The following is a 21939-nucleotide window of genomic DNA, read 5'->3' as shown; positions in this document are numbered from 1 at the left end:
GTTGAATAGTTTATTCGCTGAAAAATGCAGTTTGGGAGCAACTGAAACTATTTAGTTGCGAATTTGGATCAAATTCAGGAAATAGCACTGAATGAATAAAGAAATTTCTAAGTCAAAGTGGTTTGTTCTAACACTTTTGAAATGAAAGACTTTGACTTTTTATTTCATTTTGAAATGTAGGTAGATTTGTTTCAAAACTTTTTAGATGGGTAAAAACACCCTAAATAAATGAGAATTTCCAGGTTGAACAAAATATTTCATTTGACTGGAAATGATTTTTTTTTTCATTTTCATTTTGCTTGCAAAATGAAAAATGTCAGTTGTTTTGGTTCATTCTAAAACAATTTTTTTTTTCAGTTTTACTTTTTGTTTCGGCCACTGAACAAAAAAATCCATTATTAGCTCAGCTCTACCAAAGGGCCTCCTCTAAACTTCAGTTTCTAAAATGGTGCTAAATGCAGTTAGTCAGCACTTGCAGCTAAAGAATGTGCAGGACTTGCTTAGCTGTCCCTGTCAACAACACACAGAGCTTGTCTAAGCTACAGAAGAAGTGGGGGAAAAACTACTATGTTTAAATACATTTGTCAACCTCTTGATTTCTTGCTGTGTGGAGAAGGAGAGGGGAACCATGGTTTAGCCTAGGAATCTACCGGGGGTAAAACATGGCTCCTTATTGTCTTGTCTGGTTAGTATCTCTAGCATACAGCAGACCTTGAAGTCCGTGCTGATCACTTTCCAGACCCAAACAGGTGTTGATTCCAGCCAGCAGCGCAGAGCCCATGTAGCCGTTAAGAAATGGATTTTTGAGATCCCAGCTGGGGTTTGCCCTGCAGCACAAGCTCTTAGATCACTTCTCAGTCTGTAAACTGAGCCAGCCATCTAGGGCTAGTGACATCGATTTCCAGTCAGATCAGAACCACACATCACATAGCTCTCTGTGTCATGTGTGCATGGAGTTCTTAGAAGTGTGTCTTATGGATGCTAGGAACAGCGTTGGGCAGCAAACCTTTAGAATGGCATTTGTGCATGTTGATTGTAGGGGCCGAGATGAGCGAGTTGAGTTAGTGGCTCTTTGCCTAATTCAGACTTTCCATTATGCTTAAGATGTGTAGTAGTTTTTGTATCCTTTGCTTGTTTGAGGCCCGGGCCTGGCCTAATGTGCTGAAACTCCAGTTAAGAGGTAAGAAGAGACTGGAATATCAGAGCATGTGGTAGCTCACTGTTGAGGTGCCCTGGAAGAACTTGGAGTAGGACTTGGGCAGAAAGGGCTGCAGGCTCAGAACTGAAATGTGTTGGCAGAGCTGCCTGGGGACTTGTGGCTGGCTGGATGGCTGCCCCTGTCTGAGTAGGGTCAAGTAGTTCTGCTAGTGACCCAGGCAGGGTATTTGAATCTGTGCTTCCCAAGACCAGGAGGAGCAGTAACTGGAGTAAATACAGTATCGGTTGCCCTGCAGGGCAGGAGACTGATTACTTGGGCTTCCTACTTCTCCTGTGGAGGAGATGGAGTTGCCAGAGTTTCTGTGGGGGGAGAAATCAGCCTTCCTTGTGTGATTTCATCATGTCCCATGATGCTCATATGGCTCTCTTGCAGTATCATCGGCACCCTGAGGACGTGGGTATACATGGGATTCGTCCTCTCCACCAGTGGATTTAAGCGATCTGTATGTGATCCAGGCTTCTATACTGGCCCTGTCAGCAAGTTCTGGGCATATATGTTTGTCCTAAGCAAAGTACCAGAATTGGGTGAGTGTAAAACCTCCTTTGCTTTTATCTGATGTGGTTATAAACTCTTTCCTTGTTACTGGCACACTCTCTAAAGGGCTCCATCTTCCACAGGAGGGGCTGACTCAGCCACATAAGTTGTCTCCCTTGTTCTAACGTACTGCAGCTCAATGCAGACAGTGTAGCACCATCCTGTGACCTCCCAGGTAACCTCAGTCTAGCTCAGTCCCCCCAGCATTGTCACTTACACAGGAAGGAGGACTTTGAGATAAGACACAAGACTGGCAATTAGGATTCAAGTCCAGACTCTGCCACTAACTCTTTGCCTGGAGGGAGAAGGGGTGGGTAAACATCAGTACCATGAAGTGTACGGTGTTACTTCTGTCAGTGCAGCGTTGTATGTTTGGCGGGGGGAGGGGCTGTCCTCTTGGAGCATGGAAATAATCTGGGCTGAATAAAAGTTCTGGTTGGGTCGAGTGAGGTGATAGATTTAGTGCAATGGTTTATCTCTTCACTGCAGCCTGAAAACACATCAGCTGCTTTGCCTTATCTGACCAGTGATGTCTGTCTCCCAAGGTGACACGATGTTCATCGTTCTCCGGAAGCAACGGCTCATCTTCCTGCACTGGTACCACCATGTCACGGTGCTGCTCTACGCCTGGTACGCCTATAAGGACATGGTAGCTGGTGGCGGCTGGTTCATGACCATGAATTACAGTGTCCATGCCTTCATGTACTCCTACTACACAGTGCGGGCGGCAGGCTTGAGGGTGCCACGCCCGTTTGCCGTGGTGCTCACCTTTACCCAGATCCTCCAAATGGTGATGGGCACAGCAGTGAGCATCATGGCGTACTCCTGGATGCAGGATGGCATCTGCTCCACCTCCTGGGTACAGATCTTCTGGTCATCCATCATGTATCTCAGCTACCTAGTGCTCTTCTGCCACTTCTTCCACGAGGCGTACCTTAAGGGGAGGGGCAAAACAAAAGGGGACTAAAACTGGGGGAGGGGTGCAGCTGGGAGTTGCTGGGACTCTTACTCCCTAGGCTGTTGGCGCTCTGGCACATTACAGGCCTGGTGTGATGATTTGGGGGTCGGGGGGGGAGGAGAAACTGCTTGCTGCCAGAACTTCAGCTGTTGGACCTATGAAGAGGCATTGGTATCTGCCTCAGAGGGGGCTTCTCCTTGGGCGTTCCAGCCAAAGGCTGAGTGCTGTTTGCTCTGCCATCTTTGGAGGGACGGGGGAAGAGAACTGGAGAGGCTGTGAATGCCAGAGAGAGGGTTGGAAGAGTGTCAAGAACCCATTACTGAATTTCAGGTTCTCCCTTTTCTGTCTCGCCAACCTGTCTCTCCTCCGCCCCCCAGGGTTGTGTTGTGTTGTGTTGTTCGTCTCTGGCACAGATCTAATCTTCCCTTCGGTTCTTAAAGGCCAAACTTTCCTAAGGGCGAGGAGTGTCTGCTCCCTGGCATGAGCTTCACACACAAGGGATGGTTGCATGCCTGTTGCACAATGGCTGGCTATGCTAGTTCTGCAGAAGAGGGTTGGGAGCCCAAGATTGAGTGCTGTTGCCAATTAGAGGAAGATCCTTGAATTCAGCAGCTCGCTGGGGCAGGGGGTGGGGCAGGAGATGGCAATGGAGGCTGCTTTGAATGGGAAAACACTCTAGTTTTCTCAAGTACCTAAATCTTTCTCCTGCAAGGAACTGGTGGGTGGAGGAGGGGAGGTGCTAGTAACAACTGGGAAGCCATGGTTGTCCTGATTGGCTTAGAGTCCCGAGGGCTTGAACTAAGGGGTTGAAAGCTCACAGGTACTGACCTTATATTAAGGGTTCTCCTGCTCCCCCAAGCTAGCTGACTTTGACTTGGCATTTCTTTTTTCTCTTGGATAACAAGAATCCTCCTCTTTTCTGGGTTAGAACGGTGAACACCAACTGGGGAAGAGGGGAAAGGGACAGTCCCCAGCTGACCCAGTACATATCTAGACTGCCTAGCTAGGGCAGAATGAAGATCATCCCAAACCTCCCACGTGCTAATTGCAGGAGATGAAAAGCCCTGGGACCTGCTGCTAAAAGCCAGAGCTCTAAGTAGCTAGTTCAAAAATTGATTTCACCCCAGTGATGGTCTCACTTAACTCCTCATGACACTCACTTTTGGTATGAACATGTGTGACTGGGGTGCTGGCCTAGATGTTCCCCCTCTGACATCCTGCCGCTTGTGATTACCTCAAGTTTTAATAGTGGATGGGCAGAGATGGTGTTTAAATCTGGCTTTGTGATCCTGGAGCTGAAATACTAATGCTCCTCATGAGACTGGAGGGGTTGTACCCAAGCTGGACCTTGGAGTTAACGTACACTGGCTGCACTTTAAAAACCTGCTTTCCCCGTTGTGAGTACAGGGAACTGCTCCGATTGGAGTACTGGTAGAGCTGCTAATCTCTGTAGGCCAATTTAAAGCTCCTGATGCTTTATTAATTGAGGTCTGTGTGCAGCACTGAGGTCTGGGTACCAGCCCCAGTTCTAACAGATTCCCTCTGTAGCCTTGGGCAAATCATTTCACCATGTTGTGCCTCAGTTTCCCCACCTGTAAAATGGGGGATGATCCTGACCTACCTCCCATGCAATTTGAGGCTTACTGTCTGTAAAGTGTTCTGAAGACTAACATTGTGCAAAGACTTGTCACTGTGTAATACAGCCCTGCCCCCAGCTTTCATCGCAGGAATTGCCTCTTCCAGTCAAAGCACCTGTCTGTTTCAGGCAGCTGTGCCGCTGGAGGAGGCTGAAGCCATTATCACAAACTCCCAGGGGACACCAAGCCCAAAACTTCTTTATGTTGTAAACAGTTGGAGGCAAGAGGTTTTTTTCCTCCTAAAATCAAGATGGGTGAAACCCGTCCCTTCGTGGCATGCTGTGACTTGTGACTGAAGATAACCAGTGTCCTCTTCCTTGAACAGGAAAATAAAGGGTAAGAGTCCCTGGAGAAACAGCAATGAGTGTTAATGAAGCCAGGAATCTTTGGAGTCCAGGTTCCCTTGCTAAGGCTACTAGAGTGCTGTCAGAGTCAGTGCATGTTTAATCAGGCGTACGGATTCTCAGGGTTTAAACTGCTCTTTCTACTTCAATTAAATCAATTTTATGCTTCCTCGTTTCTCAGCTGTTCTGCTGCTGACTTCCACTGCACCTTGGCATATGACTTCTTTCAGATTCCCCGGCTGGATGGCAATTCTGCAAGAGAATTCACCCCTTACTGGAGGGTGCTGAGCAGCTCCCACTGCGGTGATCTCTGCATGGGCAACCTGCTCCAGAAACCTCTCCCCTTGGGACTTGCATCCGAACACTGAAAAAGGGCTTTGGTGATGCTAGCTTTAACAGCAATACATTTATTATAACTAACGAGCAGGGTCCAGCTTATTCTACAGCATCAAAACTTGCTGCTGTCTTTCCAGACTTATGCAGCCAAATTGAAACTTTCATTTTTAAGTTTCTGGGTGTTAGTTATGAAGAAAACATTAATCTGAACTGAATGTAGAGTGGTGCGGTACTGTCTTCCTCAGTCTACAGCCAGCCAAAGTAATAGCTCTGAGTTAACGCCTTATTTAGCGCGAATGGATGTACACTCTGAAATCTAAGGACAGCAGTTTGCTGACCAATGGACATTTAATGTGAAAGTTAATCTGGAAAAAAACTTCCCGCTAAACTACTTGTTCTGCAATCCCAAATTACCTTCCCTCCATTTTCATCCTACCCGGTTTCCAAGTGTCTATTTCCTCTTGACAATTGCTAAGTGGAGTCCTACATCATTCCGGAGCTCTGCAGCACAGGGCAAAGTAGGTGGCAGTGTAGAATTAAATAAGGAACACTATGCTGATTGTATTATTCATATTTATATTAATAGTATCTGGTAAATTAACTGAGGTTGCCTCCCCATCATCCGTGCCCCTGGAGTTCTGCAGAATCCATCTCTAGCTTGCTGCAGTGTTGCGTGGGACCTTGTAGAAGTGCTGAGTACCTATGACTCCCCTCAGCTTCAGTGAGATTTGCAGGTTTACCCATCCCCGAAGACCAGGGCAAGCTGTAGAAAGGTTAGAAAGAAACTGTCTGCGTGTCGCTGGGTGTTTTGTCCTGGTTGTTACAAGACTTGCAAAGCAGCCAACAGCAAAGAACTGTAAATGTCTCTGAACCAGATCTGCAAATCCATTCCAACTGTTTCTGAAATGGTTACTATGTGATATGTGAATTTGGTTAATAAAGTGTGTGGTTTTTATCACTCTCCTTTGTATCTGGCCTATGTTCTGAATTAGAGAAAACAGCTAAGCAGGACTTCCCCTTTACAACCCTGATTCCTCATGAGGAAGAACTAGCCTGGATGTGGGCTAGCTACTTAACAGAGGCAATTGCAGCTTCACTTGCTGGAGGATTCTCTGTGCCTTGAAGTCTTTAAACCATGATTTGAGGACTTCAACAGCTCAGACATAGGTTAGGGGATTATTACAGGAGTGGGTGGGTGAGATTCTGTGGCCTGCATTGTGCAGGAGGTCAGACTAGATGATCATAATGGTCCCTTCTGACCTTAAAGACTGTTACTCTCTATGTGCTTATTTATATTTTTATCCAGCAACTTTTTCACTGAACTCTTGAAAAGCATCTGGTCCTGCTTTTATACTTCGCACACTGTGTGTCTAAGGGTCATCTTACTCCGTAAAGTAGGTTTAAGGAGAAGCAGAAAACAATTTGGTAGTTGTGGAATAAACAAAAGACAGTTAAACCATAATTATTTCTTGCTCAGTTAAGCAACTAAGAGCTTGCTCAAACCTTGTGAAAGGCCTCAAATCACTGAGCTGTAATGCACCCATTTGCACCAAGGGTTGAGTCCTCTTCATCCTGCTCATCAAACTGATTTTTTTTTTTTAATGCTCTATTGTTTTTGCTTGCCTAGTTCCTCGCCCACCCTTGCAGCCAGAGAATCAGGCTCATGAAATCAACAAGAATTCAGTAAAGACAAATGCAAAGTACTGCACTTAAGGAGAAGAAGAATCACATGTACAACTGCATAATGGGAAATAACTTGTGTATTGCTCAGAAGGAGCTGGGGGTTACAGTGGACCAGAACTGAATGAGAGTCATCAATGTGGTCCAGTTGTGAAAAAGGCTGTATAATTCTGGGGTTTATTTAACAGAAGTGTTGTAAGACAGGCTATCATAACCTTAGTCCCAGATTTGGACCTTAGCGTCCAAAATATGGGGGTTAGCATGAAAACCTCCAAGCTTAGTTACCAGCTTGGACCTGGTACTTGCTGCCACCACCCAAAAAATTAGAGTGTTTTGGGGCACTCTGGTCCCCCTGAAAAACCTTCCCTGGGGACCCCAAGACCCAAATCCCTTGAGTCTCACAACAAAGGGAAATACTCCTTTTTCCCTTCCCCCCTCCAGGTGCTCCTGGAGAGATATACAGACACAAGCTCTGTGAATCCAAACAGAGTGACTCCCCCTCTCCGTTCCCAGTCCTGGAAACAAAAGCACTTTCCTCTTCACCCAGAGGGAATGCAAGATCAGGCTAGCAAATCCAACACACACAGATCTCCCCCTGATTTCTTCCTCCCACCAATTCCCTGGTGAGTACAGCCTCAATTTCCCTGAAATTTCCCAGTAAAGAAAACTCCAACAGGTTTTAAAAAGAAAGCTTTATATAAAAAGAAAGAAAAAATACATACAAATGGTCTCTCTGTATTAAGGTGACAAAATACAGGGTCAATTGCTTAAAAGAATATTGAATAAACAGCCTTATTCAAAAAGAATACAAATCAAAGCACTCCAGCACTTATATTCATGCAAATGCCAAAGAAAAGAAACCATAAAACTTACTATCTGATCTCTTTGTCCTTACACTTAGAAACAGAAGATTAGAAAACAGAAACTACTTCTCCAAAGCTCAGAGAAAGCAGGCAGACAGAAAACAAAGACTCAGACACAAACTTCCCTCCACCCAAAATTGAAAAAATCCAGTTTCCTGATTGGTCCTCTGGTCAGGTGCTTCAGATGAAAGAGACATTAACCCTTAGCTATCTGTTTATGACACAGGCAAGGTAAGGGACAGCTCAGTGGTTTGAGTATTGGCCTGTGAAACCCAGGGTTGTGAGTTCAATCCTTGAGGGAGCTGTTTAGGGAACTGGGGTAAAAATCTGGAGATAACCTCCTGAGGTCCCTTCCAACCCTGATATTCTATGATTATGTGCCAAATCAACTGGGAGAATTAATTTAAGCAGAAAACTGTGAATGATCATTGGAAATCATCTAAGAACACTAGTAGATTTCCCTCAAGTGTGACTTTTGGGGCCAAGTCTGCATTTGGATAAATAAGTGAGCTGGTTTAGAAGGGAAGTGAAGGCAGATGTTTAAAACAAATGGAAGAAGGGGGAAGTTAGTAGTAATGAAGATAAATCAGAAGTTAGAAATGATAGAAAATTGGTAAGGGAAGCAAAGAGACACAAGGGGAAATCTATGGCCAGCAGAGTTAAGGACAATAAGGAATTTAACTCTGTTAGGAAGAAAAGGAATCCTGACAATGATATTGGTTCATTACAAGATGGGAATGGTAGAATTTTAAATAATAATGCAGAAAAGGCAGAAGTGTTCAATACATATTTTTATTCTGTAGTGGGTGGGTGGCAACAAAAAACTTCCACCCCTATGAGAGACTTTGTCTTTTCCCCTCACTTTATTGTTGACAATGAACTAGTGTAGACACTGCTGATTGTTTTGCCTGCCCTGATTGCTCAGTGTTTTGACTGCTGCTGCCCTGCAGGCATGCACCCCTCCCCTCTCAGAGCTCCAGGAAGTTTCTGTGCACTGCTCCATTTGGGGAAAGAGCAAATCATTGGAATGCTCCTGTTCTGCCCTGTACTAGGAATATAGCAGCAGGCAGACTGCTGCTCCAAGGAAAAGGGGACAGACTGCTGTGCTGTTTTGCCATTCCTCAGTATGGAGAGCTCACAGAGCTACCCATGATGCTGCTCTTGGCAGCTGAGAGGGCTGTGGGAGAATTCAGAGAGAATCCCAAGATGTGCAGCGATCAGCTCTTCCTTCCCACAACACTGCACTGTGGGATACATACCCATGGCGCATTGCTCACCTGGTCACTGATGGTGTCCCCAACGTGGACATGATGTGTCGACGAAGGCAGCAAGTGTGAACACCCTTTGGTGATGTTTTGTTGACACTTGGGTGTCGACATAAGTTTTGTCAACAAAACTTGATGGTGTAGACAAGCCTTAAGTCTTGGAATACTGGGGAAGTTCCAAAAGACTGGAAGAAAGCGAATCTTATACCAGTACTTTAAATGCTAATCATAGATCTGTCTGCCTGACATTGATCCTGGGCAACATAATGGAGCAGCTGATAGAGGACTTGATTTCATAATAAAGAATTAAAGGAGAGTAATGTATCTGATGCAAATCAACAGAGGCCTATGGAAAGTAGATCCTGTCAAACTAATTTGATATCATTTTTTTTTTATGATTACGTGTTGGGTTGATAAAAGTAATTGAGTTGATGTAATATACTTAGATTTTCCCTAAGGTGTTTGACTTGGTACTGCATGACATTTTGATTAAAAAAATTAGCCAATTTTTAATCCACTTAATGTATACTAACTGATAGCTCTCAAAATGTAATTGTAAATATGGAAACGTCACTGAGCAGGTGTGTTTCTGGTGAGATCCTCCAGGATCAGTTCTTAGCCCTACGATATTTTAACATTTTTATTCGTGACCTGGAAGAAAACATAAAATCATCGCTGATAAAGTTTGCAGATGATGCAAAAATTGGGGGACTGGTAAATAATGAAGAGGACGGGTCACTGATTCAGGGAAATTTGGATCATCTGGTATCATAGACTCACAGGACTAGTGCCCTCTGCTCGGTACAGTCCCTGAGAGGAACCCCCTTCAGCATTACAGCCCTCTTCAGGATTTACACTCTTTTGGGGGTTAAGCCTTGGGCTCTACCGCCTTCTGGAACCGCACCTCTGAGCCTGCACACCTGACTCTCTGTGAGCCCCCTTTGGGAGTCCACTCGCTCTGGACCCCTGGAGCTTACACACCCAGAGGGAGCAATTCAACCCTGATCTCTAGACTCCAGTGCCTCTCAGTGTAAAAGAGGAGGTTTTACTGAACTTCTGAACACAGCATGGGAAGTGCCCAGGGCCCTCAGGCTTAGAAAGTCAGCACAGTCCATCTGGGCCTGTCCAGCATCGAAGTGGGTTCAGGTTGCTCTTTGTCCCCAGTCCAGAAGCGACCTCCTTCTAGCCCACCACCCTATATCAACTTCCCAACATGCCTTCTGCCATCCTTTGTCTTCTTTCCTGGGCAAACAGATCACCCGGACCCTCTCTCTTCCACCCTTTTTTTCCCCACAGGCCAGAACCTGCTGCCTTCATGCTAATCAGGGCCTTCTCTCCTTAGGCCTTTGTCTTCCCACTGGCCAGAACCCACTGTCTTCCAGATCATCTAGGCCCTCTCTCCTCGGCCCTTTGTTCTCCCCCTGGCTGAAACTGGCAGGCTGCCAAGGTGAGGTGGGTCTCCGGGTCATCAGTTGCTATGTTATGCAATTCCAGGCTGTCGTCCAGACTGCTAGGTGGGGTCACACCTGGCCCTCTGCAACAACAACTACCCTCTTCCACCACCTCATTAAACACGCAGTACAAAGGGAAAACAGAGCCACAGGCTGTACTTATGCAAACCATTAAGAAAATCCCCCACTTCATCACACCTGGTAAATTGAGTCCAGGCATTGTGTATTTTAATACAGTTCAATGTAAATGTATACAGCTGGTGTGACGGCTTGGGTCACAGACATCCCTATGGGACTGCCACCTGTTGTGCTGAAACTACCTCTGAGCCTGTTTTCCTTGGCAGCTTTGGACTTCAGTACCCTGTCTTGTTGGGCTAGATACGCTAGCCTGCTGCAAAGACAGACCCAGGTCTGAACCACATACCCAACAAGCTGCAGGCTTAACTAAAAAGAGCTTAAGAAGTGCTCCTGTCTCTAGCGCCCAGATACCCAGTTCTCAATGGGATCCAAATAAATCTGTTTATCTATATAAAGCTTATACAGGGTAAATGCATAAATTGTTCACTCTATAACACTGATAGAGAGATATGCACAGCTGTTCACTCCCCCAGGAATTAATTATTTGCTTAATAATTAATTAATTATTAAGCAAAAAGTGGTTTTATTAAGTATAAAAAGTAGGATGTCAGTGTTCCAAGTAATAAACAGAACAAAGTAAGTTTCCAAGTAAAATGAAACAAAAACATGCAAGTCTAAGCCTGACATAGTAGAAAACTAAATGCAGGTAAATCTCACTCTCAGATATGTTCCAATAAGCTGCTTTTACAGACTAGACTCCTTCCTAGTCTGGATCTAGCAATTACTCATACCCCCATAGTTACTGTCCTTTGTTCCAGTTTCTTTCAGGCATCTCTTGGGGGGTGGAGAGGCTATCTTTTGAGCCAGCTGAAGACAAAATGGAGGGGTTTCCAGGCCTTATATAGTCTTTCTCTTGTGGGTGGAACCCCCTTTGTTCTCCTGTGTAAAATCCCCTCAACAAGATGGAGTTTGCAGTCACCTGGGCAAATTACATGTCTGTGAATGATTCAGCTTTTTGCAGGTCGACGCCATTGTTTACGTTAGTTTGAACATTCCTAGGGAAGCTCAGATGTGGATTGGCGCCTCCAAAGTCCATTGTAAGTTGTGTTTCTTGATTGAGCACTTACTGAGAATAGTCCTTTCTCAAGAAGTTGACCAAATGCTTCACTGAGGCTACTTAGAATCAAACAAATACATAGCCAATATTCATAACTTCAAATACAAAAATAATACACACATACGGACAGCATAATCATAACCAGCAAACTACAACCTTCCCATAGACACCCCACTTGGCCTCCTCTGTATAAGAACTGGTGCAACCATAGGACCCTGTTTGCAACAATGATCTATACGGTCACAGTTTATGTCAATAATGTCACAGCTAGGAACAAAGAATGTAGGCCATATTTACAGGTTAGGGGATTCTACCCTGAGCAGTAATGAATCAGCTGAACATGAGCTCCTAGTGCGACACTGGGGCCAAAAGAGCTAATGTGATTCTCAGATATATGAACAGAGGAATCTCAACGAGGAGCAGAGAGGTTTGGTTTTCTTCTGTGTTTTGCACTGGTGCACTGGAATCCTGTGTCCAGGTCTGGTGCCCACAATTCAAGAAGGATGTTGATATATCGGAGAAGGTTCAGAGAAGAGCTACAAGAATGATGAAAGGATTAGAAAACATGCCTGATAGTGATACTCAAAGAATTCAGTCTATTTAGCTTAATGAAGGAGAAAGTTAAGGGATGACTTGATTACAGTCTATAAGTGTATATATGTGGGGAACAGATATTTAAGAATGGGCTCTCCAATCTAGCAGAGAGGGGCCTAACACGATCCAATGGCTGGTAGTTGAAGTTAGACAAATTGAGACCAGAAACAGAGTATATGTTTTTAGTTGTGAGTGTAATTAACCATTGGAACAATTTACCAAGAGTCATGGTGGATTCTCCATCACTGACAATATTTTAAATCAAGACTGGATGTTTTTCTAAAAGATCTGCTCTAGGAATTATTTGGGGATGGTCTATTGTCTGTGTTATACAGGAAGTCAGACTAGTCTCCAAACTATGGGGTGTGACACCCCCCCCCAAGGTGGGACACAGAGGAACATTTGAAGGGGCACACGGTGGGGCCTAGGCCAGCCCTCACAAGGGGCAAGGAGGGACCACTACCCAGCCCCGCTCCAGACCCAGGTGCATCTCTGCTCCCCCTGCAGCTAGCTCTGCCTCTAGCCCTAGCTCCTCCCCCACTCCCAGTTCTGCCTCCAGTTCCACCTTCAGCTCAAGCTTCTTTGCTGAGCCCCCTGTGCTGTAATGGAGGAGGCAGCAGACAGATTCCATTGCTAGTAAGGGGGCGCGAGAGGAAAAGTTTGAGCACCAGTGGACTAGATGGTCATAATGGTCCCTTCTGCCTTTGGAATCTGTGAATTGTCCCACTCTACTAGGCAGCGGCGAGGCCTCAGGTGAAGTACTGTGTCTGGGTTTGGACACAAGAAAGATGTGGACAAACTGACGACAGTCCAGAGGAGAGCAGCAAAAATGAGAAAAGGTTTAGGAAACCTGATTGGTCAAAAAATTGGGCATGTTCAGTCTTGAGAAAAGATGACTGGGGGTGTGTGCATGGGAGAGGCATGATAACAGTCTTCAACTATGTTAAGGGCTGTTACAAAGAGGGCCCATGTCCACTGAAGGAAGAGCAAGAAGTAGTGGGCTTAATCTGCAGCAAGGGAGATTTACATTAGATATTAGGAAAAACTTTATAGGAGTAGTTAAGCTTGTGAACAAGCTTCCAAGGGAGGTGGTGGAATTTGTCTTCGGAGGTTGTTAAGATCCAGTTGAGCAAACACCATCTAGGATGGGCCACATTTATTTGGTGTTGCCTCAGCGCAGGGGGCTGATGAACTGCTGAGGTACCTTTCAGTCCTACATCGGTGGGGGCCATGGCTGGGATCTTGGGTGGAAGGAGTGGGCATATCGGGGCAAGGGGGGCTGCATGGCTGGGCTCTAGGGAGGGAGGGAATGTGGGTATCTGGTGGGGGGGCACAGCTGGGCTCTTTGAGGGAGGGATTGTGGGTGTCTGGCCCCCTGGTTGGGCTCTGGAGGGACAGGGAAGGGAGCAGAGAAACAGGAACTGGATTGTCGTTGGGGTTTCTTTAACTCTCTGCTCCTCGGGGAATTTTTGTGTCTCTGTACTGTTACAAACATACTCGCTGACTGGTATTTTGAAATAAATTACCCAAATAATTGAAACTGCCATGATTGTGTAGTGTTATTTTGGCAAATAAAATTTGCAGATTTTTAAAATATTGTGTGGAGAATTTTTATTTTTTGGTGCAGAACTCCCCCAGGAGTAGAGCTCTCATGTCCCATGTTCAGGACAGGGCCTGGTGCGGAGTGAATACCTCAGTAATTTCTCCAACTCAATCCTTCCTGACTGGCACCATGGCCACTGTCAGAGGCATGGGAATTGTGAGCTGACTCCTTTCCATGGGCTAGGAGGACGCCATAGCTAAGCCTAAGATTTTGTCATGGTTATTTTTAGTAAAAGTCACAGACACGTCAATGGCAATAAACTAAAATTCATGGAAACCTATGACCTGTCCGTGACTTTTACTAAAAATAACCATGACAAAATAGGGATTGGGGTCCAGCACCCACCACTGCCGCCACTCATAGAGGCTGGGAGCTGTGGGGTCCCCCCGCCGCCCATGGGGGACAGAAGCAGCTCCACACGCATTGTGGATAAAATAACCTCTACCGTTCAAGCCCTTCTGCAGCAGGTGGGGAGCCCCAGGTGGTGGAATTAATGTTGGACACTGGCTCAGCAGTTTCTATACTACCTGAATCAATGCACTTGCAATACTTTGGATGTGTGCCACTTATTGAATCAAGCTTATGTCCAGTGCACTACTTGCTGAACTGCATTCATGTGCTTGGTTGCTTACCTGTAACCGTGACTTTTCATACATGCTGTGTACCAGCAGAATATATTGTGCAGAAGGGTACTCCTGTCCTAGGCAGAGATTTGTTTGTTGCACGCCACATGCCGGTGGTCAATGGACAGGTTACTCCTATGCCACTAGCACCATGACAGCACAAACACCAGTCTCCGCCCTTAACAAGGATGGTAGAGAAGAGGCCCTTGGCTGTGCATTTGGATTTGTTCACAAAAGTAAACTTTGACCTAATGTGACAGCCATAGCACAGAAATTGCACTGTCTTCCATTTCCAATTGGGGCGCTTTATCACAGGGGCTTAAAAAATTAGTACAGAATGGGATTATTGAAGAGATGGCATCCTCTGAATCAGTCTCACCGATAAAGGTGATGAAGGAGAAAAATGGAGGTATTGATCGTTGCGTGGAACTAAGGGAGCCTAATAAAGCTGTTGTGATTTACAGCCATCCACTCCCCCTAAAAGAAGCGGTCAAGGGACTTTGTGGTGCAAAGATGTTTTCTACTCTTGATCTACAGAGTGCATCTCACCACATTATGCTACAGAAGGAAAGAACAGCTCTCACCATATTCATTATTACGCATGCTGAACTATTCTGCTTTAAACCTGGGCCGTGCAAGCTAGCATCAGCACCCAGTGCTTTCCAAAGAATGATGTCAGTGATTCTAAAGAGCCAGCCTGGAGTCCAGTGTTGTTTGGACAATATTATTTTGTTCAGCAAGACTCCGGAGGAACATGAAAACATCTTCAGGTTGCACTACACTGTATCACAACAGCAGGGCCGCACAAATTAGTTTTGAGACAGGAAACACTTTGATTGTAAATAGCCCAGCACTAACTTTGTTTGCACCTGCATTACCAACAATTGTGGCTACAGATGCCTCACACTACTGACTGGGAGCAATATTTATTCATCTCCACCATGGCAACATGGAAAAGCCTGTTGCATTTGTTGAAAAGGTGGCATTTGCTTGCATATGGGCAGGAGCAGCTCCAGGCCCCAGCACACCAAGCACGTGCCTGGGGTGGCAAGCCGTGGGGAGCGCTCTGCCGGTCACCGCGAGGGCGGCAGGCAGATTGCCTTCGGTGACATGCCTGTGGAGGGTCCGCTGGTCCCGCAGCTTTGGCGGACCTCCTGCAGACTGCCATCGAATTTGCGGGACCAGGGACCTCCTGCAGGCAAGCCGCCAAATACAGCCTGCCTGCTGTGCTTGGGGTGGCAAAATGCCTAGAACCGCCCCTGCATATAGGCTATGGAAAATTGAAAAACTTACTTTCAAACTGCATACAGATCGCAGCCCTTGGATGACATTGTTAACATCTAAAGGACTCGGACAAGCAGGAAGCTGAATCACTCAATGGTCAGTAGAAGTATTGCCTTTCCCGTATGACTGAGTAGAGGCTGGGAATGAAAAATGATTGCTGACCACTTGTCCCGCCTTCCCTTGCCTTTGCCCAACATACAGATGGATGGTGGCAAAGAAGTAGTTGCATTTATTCAGCCTGTTCCTCTTCCCCCAGCTCCCCACCACCCCACAGCATGGGAAGAATGGGACAGCTTCATTCAACAATGCACCAAGTGACTGTTACTATGCGATCAGCCTGATAGACTACTTCAGTAAATGGCAGAAGTGTTATTTACATCACAGGTCTCCACTGCTATGGTGATCAAGTTCCTGGCAGACAGGAATTTTAGACATAGCAGATCTGTGTATTACCCTCAGGCTAACAGAGAAATTGAATGATTCAGCAGAAGCTTGGAAGGCAGTCTGCAGACAGCTACTTTGGAAAGAAAAGCATAGATGACCTTCACTACAGATTTCTTTCATATCTATGGTGCCACAGTGCACACCTCACCAGCTGAATTATTGCATGGTAGGGAGATGTATATTAAATAAAATGTTGCTCAATTACAGGAATATACATCTGATATATCCCTGCAGCTGGATATAAGACAAATTGTTCAACAGGAACTGCACAAATGTAAGACATACAGATAAACAACATGAGGCCTAAGAACCCAAAGTCAAATATGGTTCATTTGTAAGAGTACAACATCTTATGAAAAGGAGACTCCAGGTTCACATCTCCACTGAAAATTGTTGCATAAAAAGAACCTGGCACTTACAAGCTGTGAGATGGTCCACTATGGAACGCCATTCAACTTGCACCTGCTTACCAAGAGCAAAGCAGAGATGTTTCAGACCATCTAACTGGTCCCAGTGATTTTACTTTGCCACTGACAAGGCAGGAGAAGAGACAGGACATTGGATCTGACACACATGCTATCAGAGTCACATGGCCATCCGGATGAACTAGAGACAATATTATATAATTATTAACGAAAAAGGGGACTAGTCCTCAGTTATAACTAGAAATTTATTTATAGTTACATAATTGTTTCTTCTTAGTTACTGTTTATTTATTTGATAATTACTTAATTGGCATTTTTTAATACAGTAGCAAGTTACTGTATTACTATTACTGTTGTAAGATCAGGATTATTCTTGAGACAGGCAAATACGGTGTTGCTCTAGCCAGTATGGCATGCTGGGAGTTGTAGTCTTTGAGTTCAGAAAATTTAACAGGAAGTAGGAAGAGAGTGTGGGTGAGAGAGAGAGAAATAGTTGGGGTCAGGGATTCCTGCTGCAACTACTTCTGGAACAGCGTGGCTGTTTTGTCTAACTAAAAACCTTATTGGATTTCACGCTTTCAGTCTTACCTTCCACTTATCACTCCTCCTGCCCTATAATTTTCTACAACAATTAACTAAACGTTAAACAATAATTCAGCCCAAGACTTTAGCTTTCAGCAGCTTTGGAAGAATCTGATTTCTCCTGTTTTCTCCCACTGATCTGCAGCTTCTCCTGTTTTTCAGCAAGAGACCCAGCCTGATGAAGTGCCAGTCCAGGCTGCCCCTACTGAGACACCAGCAATGCTGAGAAAGTCCTTGCTCACTTTCTTTACATTATGCTGCAACAAATAATCCACACTCCGCAGTCCTCTTCCTTTCCCTGCAGGCTCCTGGAAATAGGCTCAGGCCACTGACTGGGGGGAGGAGAAGGGTCTCTTTCAGAAGCAGCTGGTCTGTGATCCGAAAGTTGCCAGCAGTCCTGATTTTGGAGGGGACAGTCCTGAGTTTTTGCGTTTTTCCTCTGGACAGCCGGACACGGGAACAAAAGTTGGCTGCAGTTCTAACATTTGGCCCCTAGAGGGAGCTGGTGCCTGTGCAGATAGACGGTGCCCGCCGTGGAGAGCACAGGTGAGCGCCAGCAACTCACCCCCTGGGGGAGAGACTCAGAGGCGAGGGGGCACGTGGGGGAGGCCAGAGGGTGGGGGGGAGATAGAAGGGGGGAGAGGAAGTGGAGGACACACCTGGGTGCAAGACCCCAAGAGGAGGACAAAAAGGGGTGCTCAATGGGGGGTTTCTGTCACAAGGAGTGAGCGGTGGTGGGAAGCTGGGGGTGATGGTCCTGGGAGATGGTGGAGTGGGGGAGAATGGCTTGCCCAAAGGGGAGTACCAGCCCACAGGGCCCTCTCATCACTGGAGAGGCCTCTCTTCAAGAAGACAGGTGCAGGTGGAAGGGGCCTAGTGTGGGATGGACTGAGAGGGGTGGGAGGTCCCCAGCCAGGCTGTAGGGTGTGTCTCTGAACTCTGAACTGTGGGGTCTCCCTGTCACTGGGGTCTTTTGGGGCTTTGTACTGTTGGTCCATTCTGTGTCTGTGGTTTCCATGTCCTTTGCCTCATTTGGCCCCGTTGGACAGTGCAAAGTCCTGACTCAGCCTACAGGGCAGAGAATGCAAGGGTGGGGGAGCTTGGGTCTGATGGGCGAAGATACTGGAAAGCAAGGCCTGCCTCGACAACCCTCCTGAGGATTAGTGGCCTTGGAGCTCTGCCTTATGTGGAGGCTGGTCCTTGGGGAAAACCTTTCAAAGTCTTGTGAACTTTAGAGGCCGGGGAAGTAATGACCTTACCCGGAATAGAAGGAACCACTAGGTGGCATCATTGCTCTTGGTTTTACAACTGAGCTATTTCCTACTGCCTGGCTAGGGCCAGATCTCCTAGGGGGCTTTTTACCCATGTCATCTCTGGCTCCTTGTCTCTCTAGGGCTGCTGCCTGGGTCTGGGTCTCTTCCAGCAGTGCTGGCTGTGTGTGCGTGGGGGGGAACACCCATACCTAGCACCACCACCCCTCCTGGGTGTGTGAAGTGGCTCTGTTGACCCACCTAGGGACTGTCAAGCCCGATTGGCCATGGGGCTTTATAGCAAGTGCTAAACTCTGTTTCAGGGACATAAGGACTCCTCCTAGCGAGGGGCATGTTGTCTGGGCTCCTTGGATGTCCCCTCAGTGTAGCTCTGGGCTTCTCAAGGAGCAGGCCCATAATTGTCCTCAGGCCCCTGAATTTTGTGGGAACAGCTGGCGAGAAGGTAGCAAAGGGGAGCGCAGGAGGCTGTGTTGTAGGATTAGTGCTAAGGTGGTGACTCTGGGCGAGCTCCCTGCTAGTGGGTGTGAGAGGGGGCCAGTGCTGCAGATCTGACAGCCAGTCTGTGCTGGAGAGTGCTACACGGCACAGGAGTGGGCCCCTGGGGCCTGTGTGTCTGGGCCTCTCCCGGTGTCTCCCCTCAGTATGGCTGTGATGTGAGCAGACCTGGAGCCTCCAGCTGTGTCATACTGGGCCAGTGGGGACGGTTCTCCCCAGGCTCTGTAGTTAGAAACCTGCCTGCCCCATAATGGGGGGATGGGTAATGCATTCCCGACTCATCGCCAGCTGCACTAACCTCACCTCTGCACCATGGAGCCCCTTCTTGCCACCTTTGGCAGATATCTGGGGCTGCTAGGGAGGTTTTGGCCTAGGGACAGGTCTGAGCCAGCTGGTATGGCTGGGGGAACCGTGAGGGGCTCAGTGCCTGTGCTGGCTGGTGTGGGATGCACTGATAGACTGACACGGAGCTTTGGGGGGCTCTGCATACGCTGGTTGGTAGGTGGGAGCAGGACTTGATAGGCCAGTCACAGGGCTCATTGAAGGCTGTGCATTCCTCCAGGCCCTCCTCACTGTGTTCCATGTGGACTCACTAGCCCCTTCCCTCTCTCCTGTTCCCCGCCCAGATGCCTGTCACTGTGGCCTGCAGTCTGTCTCACTGTCTCCTTTGGGGAAGGTCAGAGGGTGCATTGCTCCATGGGAGGCAGCCAGCCTGAGCCTGTGCCATTCCGGCTGGGGTTTGGGGTTTTCTAGTTGTGATGTCTCTCTCTCTCTCCCCAGTGAAGGAGCAGGGTACAGAGTAACAGACAATCCCTGCCTCATAGTGAGGAAGAGGGCATTGCATGGGACCACCCATTGTGCCAAATAATGGGAGCCACTACCTGCCCCAGGAATCCTCACCAATAAACTGGAGAGGACCAGGGCCAATTACCAGGTTTGCATCTCCGTGAGCAGCCACCATGCCCTTTTCCTCTTCTCCAGGTACAGGCCTCTTGGCATCCCCACTATTTAGAGGAAGCGGGGAGAGACCCAGGTAGATCCTGGGTAGGTACAGAGCTTTGAGATCTCTCTCCCATCTCATCAGTGCACCTCTGTTAGATCCTGGTCTGTTAGGGCCTCTCTTCCCTATGCGTGCCTGCGTGGGGATCAGCTGCAGGTTCCCCTCAGCGCTCTCCCTCTATAGCGGAGGCTTCCTTGCTCGTGCTAGTGGATGGGTCCTGATTGGCTGGAATCTGAAGATCTCAGTTTCCAGAGGAGGCCTGGGCAGGAGCAAGGCTAGCACCAGCGCATCCCTGGGGGAAAAAGAGCTCTGGAGATGAGAGGGGACTTTGGTAAGCACCCCAGCCTGTTCAGTCCTGGGCTTCCTCGCTCAGACTGCCAAGGAGATGCCTGCCAGAGATTTCGGAAGTGCAAGCACAGGATCTGGGCTGAGACCCACCAACTGGTTTCACACAGGGACAGTAGATAGCCACTGACAAGCCAGAGAAATGCCCTGGGACGCTCACACCGGGGCACAGAGGGGGTTCCTTCTCCCTTCTTTGGGTATGTCGGTCTCTGAGCTCACTCGCCAGGGAGGATAGTTTTGGCGGTCGTGTTTAAGAGGCTCTAGTGGATGGAAGGGTCTCTGCTTTATGTGAGAGAATGTATCAGTGATGGGGAAGGTCCCTGCCAGTCCAGAAGATGCTATGGCTTTGACTTGGCTCAGTGCAGTAGCTCTTAGGTGTTGTCTCGTTGGAGGAAAACCAGGGGCACTGCTATCAAATAAGAGAGTTGTGATCACAACGAATGGCCTTGTCATTGTCTCCCTGAGATGACACACTGCTTGGGTTCCATCTCCTGGCAGCTTTCTCTATCAGAAGCCATCCAGAACTGCTTCTCTCCCTCTCTTACCCTGCCTCCTCCCTGTGACACAATGTACCCCTGTGTCCGCACCCTAAAAACTAGAGTAATCATCTTTGTACAAAGACTTTGCCTTGTGAGGGATCATTTGAAAACTCATAATTTGCTGGTCACTATTGTCCTGATAAAATATGTGCAGCAACATTGTATGGGAAGTTATAAGATTCCACTGTCTGGTGCTCTTAACACATGGTCTGTCTCAAACAACAGAACGTGTGCTTTGCTTAGTTTGCATTTAAGCAGTAAACAAAGTCATCAAGCAGGAAGGGTGGACAAAGAAACCTCAAACAGGTGAGGAAAAGCAGCAAGGAACATCCTTCTCCATAGACCCTTGGTCTCCAGAATCTCAGCTGAAATGTTTTCCCCGGGGGTGAGAGCAGAGGAGGGGGAGAGAACGGACACTACAAACACCCTAAGGCACACCTCTTTCTCTGTCCATCGATTCACTGCGCCAGAAGGGATAAAGGAGGCAGCCATTGAACTGGAAAAGGGGTCCTGACCTAAGAAGTTTGATCAGTAAGACTGTTGAGAGCAGGTGAGGAGAAACACTTTGCTTTGAATTTAACATAGTTTGTTAAGTTAAGCACCAGTAGTGTTTTATCTTTGTTTCTTGTAAACAGTTCTGACTTTTATGCCTCATTACTTGTACTCACTTAAAATCTCTCTCTTCATAGTTAATAAACAAGTTTGATTGTTCTGTCTAATCCAGTGTGCTTAAACTGGAGCATCGGTGAAACTCCATTTGGAGTAACAAAGTGTGCCTATTACTTCTATGAAAGAAATACAGACTTTATATGAATTTGTATTGTCCAGGAAAGGGCTGAGCAGTACAGTACACACATTTCTAGAGGGAAATCTAGGACTGATGGTGGGCTAGGGTCAGGGCCGGCTTTAAGCCAATTCCCCCGAATCGGGCCCCTCACCCTAAAGAGGAGTGCCTAATTTAGGCGCCTTTTTACTTTTTACTCACCCGGCAGCGCTACGGGTCTTTGGTGGCACCTTGGCAGTGGGTCCTTCACTCGCTCCAGGTCTTCGGTGGCATTTCGGCGGCGGGTCCTTCAGTGCCTCCAAAGACTCGGAGCGAGTGAAGAACCTGCTGCCAAAGTGCCGCCAAAGACCCGGTGCGCCGCCGGGTGAGTCATCCCTGCCAGGGCCCCATCTAAACTATTTTAATTAGGCCCCGCACTTACTAAAGCCAACAGTATAACCAAGACTGGTAAGAGCCAAGGTGTGGCTG

The 21939-nt window shown here is 47.2% G+C and overlaps 1 protein-coding gene across 7 annotated transcripts in view; it reads left to right on the top strand.

The window, feature by feature from the left end:
- Positions 1–5991, top strand: part of ELOVL3 (ELOVL fatty acid elongase 3) — a 38170-nt gene extending 32179 nt beyond the window's left edge. For 5 of the 7 annotated variants that reach the window (XM_050960304.1, XM_050960308.1, XM_050960305.1 and 2 more), the window contains 2 exons: positions 1592–1743; positions 2299–2745. In XM_050960304.1, coding sequence (XP_050816261.1) covers positions 1592–1743; positions 2299–2720 — 574 coding nt within the window. In that variant the 3' untranslated portion in view covers positions 2721–2745. Of the gene's footprint in view, positions 1–1591; positions 1744–2298; positions 2746–4873 lie in introns of those variants that run through there. The other 2 variants (XM_050960310.1, XM_050960309.1) reach the window with 2 other exon arrangements.
- The last annotated feature ends 15948 nt before the right edge of the window (positions 5992–21939 follow it).

The sequence above is a fragment of the Gopherus flavomarginatus genome, chromosome 6 (genome assembly GCF_025201925.1).
Source record: "Gopherus flavomarginatus isolate rGopFla2 chromosome 6, rGopFla2.mat.asm, whole genome shotgun sequence".
In the NCBI taxonomy this organism is placed as follows: Eukaryota; Metazoa; Chordata; order Testudines; family Testudinidae; genus Gopherus; species Gopherus flavomarginatus.
The sequence above is the reverse complement of the archived record's forward strand: the minus strand, read 5'-3'. Positions and strand labels throughout refer to the sequence as shown.